This window comes from Solea solea, chromosome 18 (genome assembly GCF_958295425.1).
Source record: "Solea solea chromosome 18, fSolSol10.1, whole genome shotgun sequence".
In the NCBI taxonomy this organism is placed as follows: domain Eukaryota; kingdom Metazoa; phylum Chordata; class Actinopteri; order Pleuronectiformes; family Soleidae; genus Solea; species Solea solea.
In genome coordinates, this window is record NC_081151.1 from 3612684 (window position 1) to 3628885 (window position 16202).

The 16202-nt window shown below is 43.3% G+C and overlaps 1 protein-coding gene across 4 annotated transcripts in view; it reads left to right on the plus strand.

Moving 5' to 3' along the window:
• dlgap2a (discs, large (Drosophila) homolog-associated protein 2a) overlaps window positions 1-16202 on the plus strand; it is a 139902-nt gene that overhangs the window by 96708 nt on the left and 26992 nt on the right. For all 4 annotated transcript variants that reach the window (XM_058615410.1, XM_058615407.1, XM_058615408.1 and 1 more), the window contains 2 exons: window positions 1568-2709; window positions 12114-12328. In XM_058615410.1, coding sequence (XP_058471393.1) covers window positions 1568-2709; window positions 12114-12328 — 1357 coding nt within the window. The remainder of the gene's footprint in view (window positions 1-1567; window positions 2710-12113; window positions 12329-16202) is intronic.

Genomic DNA, 16202 nt, shown 5'->3' on the forward strand with positions numbered 1-16202 from the left:
CATGGAAAATGTGGTTGAAAACTGATTTTACCAAAGGCTAACCCCACTAAATCTACATCTGCTTAAATACATCACATAATCTAACGACTAATGTTTGCCCTTTTTGACTCTTGGGGACACGGGAGCAGCTGGTCTACTGCTGCCTCATTTGGTAAGTGTATGTCACGAAAATGATATCCAAGAGCAGTGTCGCAAAATAACACATTTGAACGTATTGATGGAGGCAGCGGTGGATTAACAACTCCTGTGGACTGTGTTGTAAAATGGCTGAATTTCTCTATGGACTGCGACGGTTCAGAGAGTAAAGCACTTTAGAAAGCGACACCATTTTCAGTCACCAGCTGGAAAAGGGCTGTCTAATATAAGGTAAAGCATTAAATGTATCGTAGACTTAAGCAGGTGTGGATTTGTTTAGGTGAGTCTGCAGTTCTACATCTGCTCCCTGGCCTCTTTTTTTACTGTTTCTAACGTTCTCTAACACTTGTAGAACTTCAGCCTCCCAGCATGAATCACTGCAGCAGCAATAGTGTTGTGGTAGACAATGATATTTTGTAGCTAGATCATTTTAATTTTCATTTTATTTTTGTATTTATGACTCCGTATCGGAATTAAGTTCATAACAATACTGATATGTTAATACATTAATATACAGTTTGGCCTTAGATGCATCTTTTTCTATCTCTTATTTTATTGCAGTTCATAAAGCTCTCTTACATTTTATGGGGTTACAGTGGGAGTGGGAGGGTTTATGAGGTGTATTATTGGCAGGCAAGTGATCTTGGATATTGCTATTCTTTGACTTATTTATTTGTTTTTCTTTTATAAGACATGATGCAGATAGGTTTAAAACATGGAGGAGCTTTTCTGCTCTACTTGTGAAACACAATATGATTATTATGATATAAATACCTTTTACAACATCATTTAATCAGATATTAAGTCGTTCAAACCTTCCAAGATACTTTTCTCTAAGGCATTAATGGCATTTATGGTGTTATTAATAAAATAGTAGTTGGTTTAACCTCCGTCTTCCTGACACATTTCAAAAGACAGACATTGTAATTACAGTGGAAGCAATTCAACGGTGGGGTGTAAAGATAAAGTAAACCCTTTCCTGTGATTAAGTTGAATACAATTGTGTAAAATATGGGGACGTCTGCCCTTGGTGACCAATCACATAGAACTGGGTGTTAATCTAAAACTACAAGGCCAAGAGAAAGAGAAGGAGGGAGAGTGTGTTTGATCGCCTCCCAAGGACGCTTATCCGGCCATAAGGCTCACAGCTCTCTCCTCAGGGTTTTGATGGATGATACCAGCAGCACAAAGTGATAGGCTATTACTTCACTTTGCATTGGATAAATGGCAATGCGGGCTCCTACCTGTCGCCTGTCCTTCTCTCTTGTTTCCCTGTCTCTGCAGCAGTTTGTCATCACGGACCTGAGGAGAGTGAGGGTAAAAAATTAGAAGGGCTGACTTTGGGGTTTTCTGGGTGTTTACAGTGTTCATAGTTGCGGTGGATGTGTAGAGTATGGTGGGATCTAATGTTCCGTCTCTTCCTTGTTCTCAGACCAGCAGTATTCATGGTCGCCCTCGCAGTACTTCGATGAGGACACCTACTCCCCTCCACCCAGGAACATGAAGGGTCTCTCCGGTGGCCGCCCTGCCCAGCTGCAGCTCACCTCTCCCGCCTCAGCTCACACCTGCGGCCTGGCTGACTGTGACCACATCCTGGACCACCACCTCCATCATGGCGACACAAGGTCACCCTCCTACCTCCTCAGCCCCACCGAGAGCTGCCCCCTCGAGAGCCACCACCGCTGTTCCCCAAGGAGCTCCATCCACTCTGAGTGCATGGTGATGCCAGTGTCCATGTCGGCCACTGACCACTCCATCTCTAGTAGCACTTTCCCCCGCATGCACTACGGCAGTGCTTCACGGGAGAGCGGTGGAAACACTTCGGGTGGCAGGGAGTCCCGGGATGATGGTGGCTCGTCCTCGCACGGCGGCAGCGGCAAAATGAACCGGATCCCAGCAAACCTCCTGGACCAATTTGAAAAGCAGATGCCGCTGCACCGGGACGGCTTCCACACACTGCAGTACCAACGCACCTCCACCACAACCACAACGACAGAGCAGCGCAACGAAAGCCCGGGCCGAATACGCCACTTAGTTCACTCGGTACAGAAGCTTTTCACAAAGTCCCACTCTCTAGAAGGTTCCTCCAAGATGAACGGTACCAAAGGCGACTCGCACCGGGACAACTCGCACCACCACCATCACCACCACCAAGGCCACCACAAACACAGCAAACGCAGCAAGAGCAAAGACCGTAAATCTGAGGGCAAGCAACGCTCCGGGGGCTGGTGGAGCTCGGACGATAACCTGGACAGTGACAGCACGTACAGAACGCCGAGCATCATGTCGCGGCATCCTGTGGACCACATCAGCCACTGCTACCCTGACTCCATGCACAGTCACCTGGCAGGAGACCTGTCCCTAAAGACCTCTAAGAGTAACAATGACGTCAAGTGCTCGGCCTGCGAGAGCATAAGCATGGCACCGGAAGGCAAATTCATGAAGAGGAGCTCCTGGTCGACGCTAACGGTCAGCCAAGCCAAGGAGGCCTACAGGAAGTCCTCACTCAACCTGGAGAAGCCCATGACACCCACTGACCTTAAGCCCAACATCAGGCCCTGTCACTATCTACAGGTAAGTTGAGCTTATGTTCTCTGACTCGCCATTTGTGTGCAACACCTCATTTAACTGAAAAAAAAAACGTCAGTTATAGAGAGTGTGCACTGCAACACACGGAAAAACCATGAGTCATAAACCAGAACCTGGACCTCCATAGCACAAAACAATTCACTCTTTTTCTATAGGGGTTTATTGATCAATAAACACAAAAAAACTCATCACAGCCAGATGTCCGGCTGATCAGAAAGACAGTGTTTTTGTTTGTTGCTGTGTATCACAGTGTGAACCTACAGTATCCTGGGGCTCCAAATCAATTAACTCCATGCAGGAGATGATCTGCGCTGGAGGTGAAGAGTCAGCAGTATGAGAACAAAAGATTTTTTTGACCACGTTATTTGCTGTGATTTTACGTAGGTTTGAGCTCTGAGTGTGGTTAACGTTTCACAAAGGGCTCACGATTGGCTCAGCGTGAGGCGGCGTAGCGCCGCAGGGATCGATCGGAAGGGAGTCAGCACTTTTCACAGGAGTGTTTTGTAGCTTTTTAGACGCATGCTTGAAGAGTAGAAAAAGAAAGTATGCCCAGGAATTGGGAAGTGCAAATCAAAGTGGGGAAAAATGTGAAAATGTCGTATCTGATAGCATCACGTTAGTGCCGCCCGCAGCCAAAAATAAAGAGCACTTCACCGTAATGGGAAAGAGGACTAGAAGCGTCAGTACTCGGAGCGGAGAGAGTGTTGAATTGATCTGCCATAATCACAAAAAAACAATACATTACTCAAATTAAACTGAGCTAAAGAAAGCAAAACTTGTGTCGTCTAAAAATAAAGCACTTCTACTTGGTCATTCAGCCGAGGCAGTGTCCAAGACGTCGGACTATAAACACTTCTAAAAATATCCTCCTCCCCTGCTTCCTGCTGCAGGGCTATATTTAGCCCACTGTGATCAATCCAATCCATGCAGGGTGACACATCTCCCCTCCCCAGTGGAGATCAATGCCCTCTCCGAGCCCTGGAAGATGTATGGAAGGAGAGAGAGGCGGGGACATTTCGAGGTGCATCCGACTGAGGGCCGTCGTACCCCCTGAGGATGAACTGTGATCCTCCAGGAAGCAGAAAGGACAAAACAGCAAATTTGGGATGGCTATTTTTGTTCCCCCATGGCTACTGTTGTTCCTCTCATCACCAGGAGCAGTCAGGCGGAGAGACAGAGCCGATAGTCAGGAGTGATGCTCACACCACGGGGTCACATTGAGACGTTTTCACTTCCTGCTGCTTCTGATTTGGATTTCCCACAACTGTCTGGTCTCTGTGTGTGTGTGTGTGTGTGTGCATGCATGCATGCATGCGTGTGTGTGGCACATGCACACATGGGGGGGTATTTATTTTCCCTTTATTATCCACCAGTTGATTTGATGATGTGCCAGTCACCTTGTTTGTGCCCTTGGACGATGACAGAGGGAAGGGAGAACACCTTTTGAAGTGTGGCAAAAACAGCATCTGCGTGTTAACGTGTGTGTGCTCTCCACATTAGTGTGTGGTTTCTCGTGTGTGTGTGTGTGTGTGTGTGTGTGTGTGTGGATAAGAGATTGATTAACCGGCCGTTGAAGAAGACAGAGACAGATTCATTTTGGCTGCTCTCTCTCTCTCTCTGAAATGACACTTAGGGTATCTGACCTGGCATTAGTGTTTCTGGCTGAGTCATTTCACAAATCAGCCCAAATTAGCTCCACACACACACACACACACATATTTATCAGCACTTTAGTTAATGATCAGTTTTGCCATAGGTAAAAAACGACGGTATCTGATGAGAGATCACTGAGCTGCACTCCGAACGTTTCTACTTTATTTACATCTATATCGTTCATTCACAGCAATGAAAATGATTATAAAATAAATATTAGTCCATACATCATTAAATACATCAATGAATAATTAATGCTGTGCAGTACAGACCTGATTTGTGACGGTGGAAGTAACTGAGGGTCTGACTTCCTCGTATTCGTTCGGTGTGGATGTTTGAATGAATGAATGAATGTAATGAAATAATGAATGGATAAAAGTGGGCAATGTAACTGTTTAATTTTGATCACACAACTATGTCAAGTGTCACTTGGGAAACCAACTCAGACCACAAACAACACAGAGTGTATCGCAGACACGCGTTCGCACAAGCACATTTTGCATTTTGCATTTTGCATTACGCGACGGTTTGTGCACAATGTGTAGTTATTACGGTAATTTCACTCGCGCTGTTGCAGGAAGCAGGGGTTCTTCTTTCAAAATTGTTAAAACATTATTTTAAAATGCAGTAAATTGTAAATAACTGCCAGATTGAAAGTTATTCTGGAAAAAATGGGCCAAAGCATGTCGTTACAGGACATTTTCTAGCCCTTTTATTGTTAAAATAAGCAAAAAAAAAAATGTTAAGATGGTACCTGTGTCTGCTTTCGTCGCTTTTTAAGTTTAACTGTCGTCTCACAGCATTTGTAGTTGTCTTTTCAACCAAGTCAAGCGCACAGACGTCGGGGCACTTCAGAGGTAAAGCCTTTTTCCTCGAGAGGAGGCGATTGTAGATAATATTCATCCACTGTTAGCAACACCTGGCTGAATTTGAACGTGCCTACAGTTGTGTGATACACTCTGCCACCTTCCTGTGACTTTCCAGCACCTTATCAGTCCTGATAAAGCCAGCTGCCCCAGCAAAAGCTCTCCTGTTCCTTCCCATCATGCAGCGCCGCGGTACAAAGGCGGGATTAACTCAGTGATAGTTTGTGCTGATGCCTCGTGATTTAATAAGCCAATTAATTGCCATGATGGCTTGCCAAAGGTGGAGCTTGAAAGGCAGAAAGGTGGATGATTAAAGCAAAGTGCAAAGCAGCAGAAACCAAACTGTAACAGAAAGCTAAAGTAACCTACACACACACACACTCACACACAGGTGTTCCCTGACTTTTTCTTCCATGGGTTTCCCACATAGTAATTTCCATTGTGTTTCAAATAATTATTCTCTGTTCTATTGTTTAAATGTCAGAATTATACATTTGCACTGCAAAAAATGGCCGTATAAAACAAGATAAAAACACTAAATCTGAGAAAAACGGTACTCAAAACAAGTGAAATTATTTGTCCATGCAGTAAGATAATTTCACTTGACAAGATTTCTTAAATTAAGATAGTTAATTCTAGAAATAAGCAGCATAAAATGCTGGTTTTAAGATGAGATTACTTTAAAAAAGTCACTTTTTACAGCCTCAAAATAAGCTAAACTAAACTAAATATAAGCAATTACATATTTTGTTTTCTTACTTTTAGCAAATTAAGATGAAGATTATAAAAATATTACATTTAGAGAAAAAATACTGAAGTTGGTTTATCTTGAGACAAGACTTACTTCATCTTAAAACTAAACCTTAAAACCTAAAGTGTGTCCTTATCTCTAGATAAGAGCGCTCAACCTTCATTTAACAAGCAACATCATCATCAGTGAGTCAACCTTTACAATAAAGACATCTGAATTTGCATTTTTTTTCACAATCCACAAAAATGAAATTCTCAGCCCTCTCCAGTAAAAGAACTTCATGAATGTGTGAGCCGTCACAGCATGTGCTGTGTGCCGTTAAAGGTGCAGAGGACGACGATGCAGAGACGCTGTCAGCTGAAGGGAGACAGACGGGGCGAAGCACATGGGCAAGCTTTTACGATGATGAGCTGACAACGCTCCACTGTCAGCCAGTTGCCTGCTGAACTTGACAGGAATAGCCTTCTAGGCAGTGAGGTGATTTGTTGTTACACTGACAGTACTCAGCCAGTGAATTACCACCTATGACGGCAAACTGACTCTGCCTTTCCTGTTATTTGGTCCCCTTGTGGTTCTGGTCTGAGATCTCCTTATGTAGAGCTGTGACTGGACTCGTCCAATCTGAGGGAACCCAAAGCTAAAGTTTCTTCAAAGTTCATCGGGTTTCTCTCAAAGTAAAGATCCTCTAGAACTCATCAGCTTCGGCATTGGCCCCTTTGAGACGAATTAAACATTATGTCTTTGGTTCGGTTCAGCTGTAGACCACAGTGTGGAAGACTGGCTCCACACAAGTCTCTCTCGATGACCATGGCATGTCTCAGTTTTGTGGGTTTTGGTGGGGACGCAGATGACTATGAAGCATCCGGAATGCTCGTTGGCACACTGGAGAGGTCAGAGAGGATGTAGGCACGGTGTCTTTCTCGACAGACTTTCCCTGCTGCCTCTTCAACACAGCACAGGATCGTCTCCTGCTCTCACTGAGGACTGCACCTTCTTCAGGATGGTCGGTCCTGGGCTAGATGTTCCCAGTGTTTGAGGTCATTATCAAAGCTCTGCAAAGATGACTTTAGAGTGTCCTTGTAGTGCTTTTGGGTCCACCTTGTGCTATTTTGCCATATTTCAGTTCACCAAAGAAGACTTTTTTTATGACCATGGCCATGGCACAGCTTCAACGGTGGGGGATGCTGGGCATATTGGACCTGCTGAGGATTTCAGTGTCAGGAATTTATGTCCTGCCTCTTGATCCTCAGCAGTTTCCCCAGGCAGCTCAGGTGGAGGTGGAAGTTAGATCAAATTCTTGGCTTGTGAACATCAGGAGGCTTTCAGGAGCTCTCACTTTTATAGTTGTGAAAAACGGGACTCAAAGGGAGGTTTTGTCAGCACTCTGTGTATTCTTTTTTATTTTTATGTAAAATTGTCTGCGTAGGTTGGAAATTGTGGCCAAGAAAAGAGATTTTTGTGATTATTTTTAGCCAGTGTCTGACATCATCGATGATGTCACCACTCTAACACAAAACCTAAACTGTGACTGTGTAAAAACCGTGATACGTATCAAAGCATCAATTTAACTGAAAAAAGTCCCAAGTCTTGTGACCCGTAAAAAGTTCCAACCACGTCTCAACATGAGAGTATGACGACACTGTGAGGCTCCAAAGGGGGATGGGTTGTGATCATTCTTTTAGGACCCTTCTCCGTTCATTTCTATGTGAAATTTCTTCGATTTCTGTTGCCATAGTTACTCGAAACGCTAAGAGAAGACATGGCACACAGTTCCTGGTCAAGCCGCACATTTCTGATATAGGGTGTGTGGGGGGGTTTCTTCATGAGTTTTGTGACAAATATTTGGCAGAAGAAGAAAAAAAAGAAGAAACGTGGACAATAACAAAAGATGCTCTCTCTCTCGCTCTCTCTCTCTCTCTCTCTCTCTCTCTCTCTCTTTCTCTCTCTCTCTCTCTCTCTCTCTCTCTCTCTCTCTCTCTCTCACTGTGTCTTTACTTAATGGCATGACTCTTTTTCCTGGTGGGAGAGATGTTGTGTATATACAGGTATAGAGCTGCAGGGTTAATCAATGAAATGCACTGCTGCACTGCAGGAGCATTAGCTGAAGCCTGCCTACGCCCTGTGCATTCTCATACACACACACACACAATTTTTATAAAAGGTAAGGTATCCATAAATCTAATGTACAAATGTCTGTTTATCCCTTTCTTTTGGAACCATTTCAACTCGGACCTGGGTTCATTCCCAGCACGGGTCGCAGTCATTTCAATTTTGACTTCTAATGTAAATCTTCACACCTGAGCTGTGACTTTTTACACAGCTCACAGCTGTACTCACAAGGGCCCCTTTGTTTGTCGTCACCGTCGCGAAATGAGCTGTTGGACAGAAAGAGAGCTGTCATGTGTACAAAGGAAATAGTCTTCAGAGACAGACTGGCCAAGTGTCTTTTATTTCTTTAGCTGAGGCTTCTGTAGAGAAGCGTTAGTGATCATTTTTGTGTCAGTTTCCGGTGTTTTATAAAGTTGTAAGTGGAGTGCTGGTACTAAAAACAACACAAGCAAATTCCAGAGTGTATTTTTTTTCTTCTTTCTATGACCAAACATCACTGAACGAGCTTCAACTTAAACTTCATGGTTTCCATGGTGGCCCCACCCGTGTTTGTGCACATGGGCTTTCCATTTGGTGCTTTTCCCTTATACAGTTCGGTTTGGGTATCAGACACATTGGTTTCCATTATTTCCCATTATTTCAGAGTTCCTCCTCAATGTGGGCGAGTTTGATTCTTGTGTTCATGACATCAGTTGGAACCTCACCAGAGCAGGTACCATTAAAAAAAAGGACCAGGAACTTTCCTTAATGGAAAGCAAAAAAGAAAATAACTAACGAGTCGAGCTGAGTAGTGCTAGAACTTTACCCCAAGCCCATTATCTCTTCAGGGCTTAAAGTGGAGGGGGGGCCACCATGAAAACTATAAACGGATAACCACACTTAGAATCCATATTTATCAGTCTGAATATAACCCTTAAGGGGCCCACATGGACCTGCTGGCTGGGAGTCCAAACCTGCAGCTTCCAGCGAACATATTAACTCCAGCATGGGCTGTTTATTCAAGTGAGCCAAGGCCATTGGTCAGTCGCCCATGGCATCATTACTGTGTCCACCATTTCTTCACATAATGGGATCTTTCTTCGTCTGTTTCGCCGCGTGTTTCTTAAAGAGGACTGTTTGAATAAAGTCGTATAGATTGATTGACGTTGAGCGCTGTTGTTGGAAAGTGACACCGAGCATGCTGGGTCACGGCGTGTATCCTCACAGCAGTCAGCCGTCTCACTGCTGCTGCCCAGACTGTGTATTTTTATCCTCATTGGGAGACACCGTAGACTCCATCCAGTTTATCAGCAAATCCAAATGAAAGGGGAATCTAACCACAGCTTGCGCCTGTCCTCCAGCACTACGTTCATTAATTAGATGTCTAAAAATATCAAACCCCTCCAAGACTTAATTAACCCATCGACTCCATTTGGTAGCTGCTGTGAGTCTGTCTTTGGAGGCGAGATGAATGACTGTTATCAGGATGTGTGTGTTTGAGTGTGTGTGTGTGAGCGTCCATCCTCATGCCTGCGTCACATTAAGCTTATTTATTCTTTATTTTTGGGCCCAGACTTACTGTATATCCCTCTCCGTACAACGTGTGATTCACCCATACCCTCGTGTTTCCGTCACGTAACACCACAGCTTTGCGCTGGAATCTGCCACTGAGCTTTAAATCCTCATCGGTCATAGCCTCCTCCGTGCTAACTCCACAACATGGATGAAGTCGACTTTGATCCATGCGTTCTCTGTGATTAAGAACGAGTGCGTCGCAATGAAACCATTACCGATCAATTATTCAAGCCATTTTCATTTGATGTGACACTGGCTTAAACAGTAATTGTGGGTGGGCGTTGCTCTCATGCCAGAGGTCAGTGGATTCATTCTTTTCAGCTTCACCTTCCAGAGCCGCTAAAGAGTTCCGTGTCTCATCGTTTTGAATAATTTGCACTTCCTTTCGAAATGACAATTGAATTTTTTATTATTTCCCAATCGATGGCATTTGCCTGCAACAACAACAAAAAAGAAAGAAATGATGAGACTCGTGTATTTGACGCCTTTGTGACATTTTGCATGCTGCTTATCTCGTCCTGACGCTCGCCACAGCCTGTCAACCGTCACTCAGTTCACCCGTGAACCTGTGAGTAGGGAGTGAGTCACTGATTGCAAAAAGAAAGAAAACAGTCTTATCACCATAATCACAAGCTGTACACAGCGTTATTAAAATTAACAGTTGTTAGAGTGTGTGTGTGTGGGGAGGGTTACAGGGATATTTTAAAACTCATCGTGATGAAACTATGGACCCGAGTCAGATTGAACTGAATGTGGACTGGCTCGGAGCCAGGGCCGGCACCAGCTGCCAGAAAGTGACAAATGGCTCCAGTGTTAGAGAAACCTTCAACTTCCACATAGAATGTAATGATTTTTGACAATGTCATATTTTGCGGGTGCAGCTCATTGATTATGTTAATGAGCGTCCCTCTAAAGCAATTAAGTGGATCCAGAGGGTTTGACTGCAGTGGATTTCTGCACGTGTGTGTGTGTGTGTGTGGAATAAAAGACCCTGAGTCAGCTGACGCCGCCGCCGCCGCCGCCGCTGCTGTAATAATTGAACATTAATTGAACCCCATTGTGCTGTTGAGCGTGCAGGCTCGTGTGTTTTAGAATGCGTGTGCGTGCGTGTTACTGTGTATAATGAGTTTGTGAACAATCCTCATCAGTTCATTATGTGAGTGGGTGAACTCGTCCCACCAGATTTGAATCAGGCACACGACCATCTCCAGGAACAGAAACCTATTAGACGTTACACGTTGTATAACGGCGCGCGCCGTAAAAGAATCACATTTTTCACTTTGCAGTGAGACGCACACGTGAACTGCTCGGAATTAAACTGTCTGTTTGACCAAAGTATGGCAGCGGTGTGCAGCCCCTTTTCCACCTTGCCACATTTGCACGTGAACAGCGTGAGCAAAGTTTGCTCCTCTTCTCTATTGAGTGATTATGATCAACATCTTATCCAGATTTATAACAGCATGTCAGTCAAGGTGTTGTTACATGAGCTGAGCAGCTGTGGAAGCTGTGGAAGAGTTTTCAGTGTGGAGTTGAGTCATCATGGAAAAACATAACTGCGCCTGGGGTAGAAAGGGACGGGGAGGTCTATTAGATGACACATTGCTCCGTGAATGAAAAATGTGTTGGTTATAACACTGGTGATTACATTTTTAATGCTGAACCGTCGCTTCATTCAGATTCTACACTGATCAGCCACAGCATTACAACTGGGAACATGGTTTAATGTTGTGGCAGATCGGTGTAGCTTTGACTTAAGCCATTAAAGCCGTGGGCAATAATTGAAATGACAGACGAGGTTTTAAATCATTTGGTTGAGAATCAGTCCAGTGGGCCACCACATTAAAAACAGTTAATGGTCTCTATGCTGTAGCTATAATTATTGTAATTACATTATATTACATTATTACATTGTATATTATTTTCAACTAATATAATTAGTTGAAAAATAGCTCTCACTGTGCTTTAACGTTGCATGGTATGGGTGTAATGTTTACAGTTTACAGTACACGGTTCGATACAACAGGAAAAAAGCAATAAAAAGGCCCACATGCACAATTCTTGATTTATTTAATTTATCTTGTAGCAAGCAGCAAGTTTGGGTTCGTACCACCTAGTGTTGGTTGACTGAAAATATACAGATGCACCGTCTATTAACATGTAATCTATAAGATTATTATGGCAAGACAGAGAGAGAAACACCAAACTTAGTCTGTGCTCTCTCTAAAATCAATTTCCATTTATTTCAACATGTAGTAAACTTTAAATAACTGCGAGGTATTCAAAGTTAGTCTGGAAAAATGGTAAAAAATCACTTATTCGCTGGACATTTGGAGGCTGAGGACACAGACTGACTCATTTGCTGTTCAGTATTTAAACATCATCTAAGTTAAAATTCTCTTTTCTGATGCACATACGTTTTACATTTGTCTTATCCCCTCCCCTCTTTTTTTACGCAGGTGCCCCAGGATGAGTGGGGGGGTTACCCCGGCGGCGGGAAGGACGACGAGATCCCTTGTCGCCGGATGCGGAGCAGCAGCTACGTCAAAGCCATGGGGGACGAGGAGAGCGGCGAGTCGGACTCCAGCCCCAAGACGTCGCCTCAGAAGTCGGTGCGACCGGACGCCCTGGTCAAGGCCATCATCAGACCCAGGGAGCTGCTGGACTCTCAAAGGTACAAAAAAAATTTCACTTTTTTATTGGTATTCCCCCTCATTGATGACAGCTCATTCATGTTTGACACTACCAATGGGTGGCGCCAAATATGAATAGTTTACTCTCATACAACTTTATCAAAAAATATAACATAATAATCTCTTTCTGTGTCCCTGTTTCAAAGAATGCAGCTTAATGTTCTGAGTGAGAGCGACAGTGCTATCATTCATTGATTTATCCACTTACCCGCACTACTTCAGCGTCAAACACTCGATAGCTGAGCTGAACTCTGCGCTCATTACAGTTGCGCCTTCGTGGATATTCATATCAGTGTTTTCAACTGCGAGGAAGGCGAGCGGCGCGCTCTTCTGGGATGTGTTCCTATTAAATGAGCAGAGAATGGGAGAGGCCTTTTGTCTCGGAGAACTCTGCGGTGGAGGAGGAAACACTCATAAGAGGATTACATGATGAGACAAGCAGAAGACAATGTCAATAAACACAAGAAACTATGTTACGGGGACGGAGACATAAGAGTATGTGGTGTCGTCGGATCAGTTGCGTAGCCTTACCTTTTCATCGTGCTGTAACTAAGAGACTGTGTGTGTGTGTGAAATGTAATTATAGAACAATGAGATGCACGTTTTAGGACAGAAGTGGATTCCCCAACTTTCCCTGTGCTAATTATTGTGTTTCTATTCTTGCCTCACCTTTACCAGTAAACCCTGAGCAAACGGCAACAACAAACAAAAAGATAAACGTATCAAAATGTCACCACCACTTGCTTTTTGTTAGTTTGTACACTTTTCAATTATAAATCCACAAGCGAAGTCATTCCGACGGCTTCTCGTCGTCTTATTTTACTGCCTATTGTGGTCTTAAATTGTATTGCTGTAGTCGTTCAGACGAGCGTTATTGCGACGTGGATGGAAGATGAATCTTTCCCGCTTTCCCTTGTTTCAAAGATGACAGCAGAGGAAAGTGAAAATTTCCCCCTCGAAAAGGACTCGTTCCTCTTTGTTCGCAGCTGAATGAGAAAACAGTAATTACAGCCGAGATCCACAAACGCCTGTTTTAATAAAACAGACAATTCAATACATTATCCCAGATCTGCAGACGTGCTCTGTCGAAAACACAGGATTTATTTTTTTTTTATTCCGCTTTGTCAACTATGTGTACTTCACCATCCAAGGTTTAAAGTTATTGTGTAGGTCTGTGCTTTTGAATCGTCATGGTATTTTAACATTTGCATCGCCTCAATAACCCCACAGCCTTTATTTGTGTCAATCAAAGGTATTATTATGTCAAGGATTAGATGCAAGTGATTTCTCGTAACAGTTTGAGCTAAAATGCGGTGTTAGAATATCTTGTGGGCCCAAAAAGACGTTATATGACTTTTGAGTTGAGGTTCCACTGTGAACCGGACAATGATGGAAATACATGTTTTAACCCTTAGAACATGGAGCAGTTGGGCTGCTTTTTTCCATTACTATGTTTAAACATATACAGTTTATACAGAGGCTAGAAGAATGTGCAGCATAGGGTGCCTTATATCCTTTTTTTTTCAGCACAACCTAGAAGAAATTCATATTCGCCAACTATATAAACACACCGGAGCAAAAAATACTCAAAATGTTTGAAATCGGATGGAATTTGTGAAATTTGGAAACATTTTATTTTGTGACTCCTGCACAATCATTGCTACTTCACTCAACATCACGTAAGAAAAACGCAATTTTTAAAGCCTGAATACGTGACCTATAAACACACACGCCCCCAGGATGTCCATATAAGGAGTTGTGTTTTATTCCCACGGGTGCAGCTGCGGCACCTGTGGATTTTTCTGCACCCTACAGGTTTGATGTAATGCTGTCTATGTAGTCTTCATTTTAATGACTGTTCTTTTTCAGGTGAATGGGTTTTTAAATGTTTTCGTAGTATGTTTTTAGTACCATTTTTTTTTAGGTAACGTAAGATACGATAAAGTTTGTGTTATAGTGGAATCTGCCATTATACAGTGCGTCAGTGTCACATTGACGGACATTTCAGTGGAAATACAGTTTAACGATAGATCGAATGTTATGGATTGTCATCAGGTAGCATTGTAACGACATTGTGTCACCAAAGACGCAGCCTCTCGGCCATTTCCGCCGCTCTTTCACTCGATGATGTAACGCGTGAGGCCGCCGCGGTGAAGTATGCTCCTTCCTCGCCGTCTCGCGAAGCTTCCCCTGACAATTCATTTTGAATAGCCGCAAACAGTGAATGATTTATGAGGATGCAACAGCGGGAAGGGCTATCAGTTGCTGTTATTGTACTCCAAGGCCCCTTTGAATAATGGCTCTCTCAGTGGTTATACCATGAGTCTGCTGGGCTCTGCTGAAACGGAGATATTGACCAGCAGGGATCAGGCTGTGTGGCCTGCGTCTGAGTCCATTGACAGCAGAGGCATTATTATTGAGTCTGCAGGAGAGGGGTTGTTGTCACGTTCCGTTCCAAACGCCAGGAGTGTCCCCAAGAGTGTCGTTACCTAAGAGTCCTAATACTCCCCAGAAAACCACTCTAAGAATGCAATCATGTGGTGTCTTTCTTTTTGGATTAGGGTGGCAATATCTATCTATCTATCTATCTATCATATATTCTTTTGATTTTTTTGTTGCTCTGTTCCTGTTGTCTTTGTGCGTCTGAGAAAGCAAGGTTTTTGTTTTTGGACTGCAACGAAAATGGACGGATGGATTTGAGATAGATTTGGTGATTGGTCAGTGAAAATCAGCCAGGTCAGTATTATTAGCTCATGGCAGATTGCTATTGAAATTCTTCTACACAAATAGAGGAGATCATTTTTAAACAGCTTTTAATTACATGCACTAGTTTGCGCAGAAGGAAGGAAGCGGACTGACACGTTCATATTTCGGCTGTAAAATATCCCACGTAGCACAAAACTGTATGTTAGTGTGGAGTTTATGAGATCACAGTTAGTTGATCCCAGGGGAAAAATTGAGTTAGGATAGTTAAGTTGATAGTAACAGAATACAGGTCATAATGTACTGCATGTAGAATAAGATATTGGAGTGGATGCAGTATATTTTTCGTACATAATATTTATGTTTATCAGTTTTTTTTAATGAAAAAGAAAAATAATATTGGCACACATACTGTAGGAGTATTAAATAATCAAAAAGTACACTGTCAAGCAGGCAATAACTTGTGTTACAGCTAAGTTTATTTGCTTGTACTTTCATCTTTGGAAGAATAAAGATGAAAAAAAAATGTATATTACAAGAGATTAGATTACATGAGATTAGATTACATTAGATTAGATTAGATGCCCAAATCTGTCGCCACGTTCTTTTTCAGGTGGTACTATATTTGTTCCCGTCTCTCTTTTTTTCATTCCTGGCAGCACAGCACTGTGTTCCTTGGTTCTATTTTGAGTCCACACATAAGATTCACTATAGCTGACACCTGACATGAGAGCTCTGGTGCTGTTATGGTTCATCGCGCTTGTTGGGATGGAATTAGATTGGATTCAAGACAGGCATTGTGTGTAGGTTGTATTTTTCCCTGCACTTGTAGCAATTTGATGCCCCCGCTGTGGCATTCAGATGGGGCCGAACACAAGTTTGACAGCAGCCGCTCCCTGAAGCAAATCACGTTAAAGCGAGAACAGGCTGTCCCTCCATCTTTGCCGTTTTTGATCTCTTGCGGGTTGACAGGCAGCGGGGTCGCCTCTTTGTTCATCTCTGCCAATAAAGACCACATCACAGTCATGGGCCCGCTGAGCCGGAACAGCCTGTGCTGTGGATGATTGTTTTAATGACACCTTCATCCGCAGGTCCTGTGTGTCCCATAAGACATGATAGCGTACGTGTTATTTGTGTTATAGTGATTATACA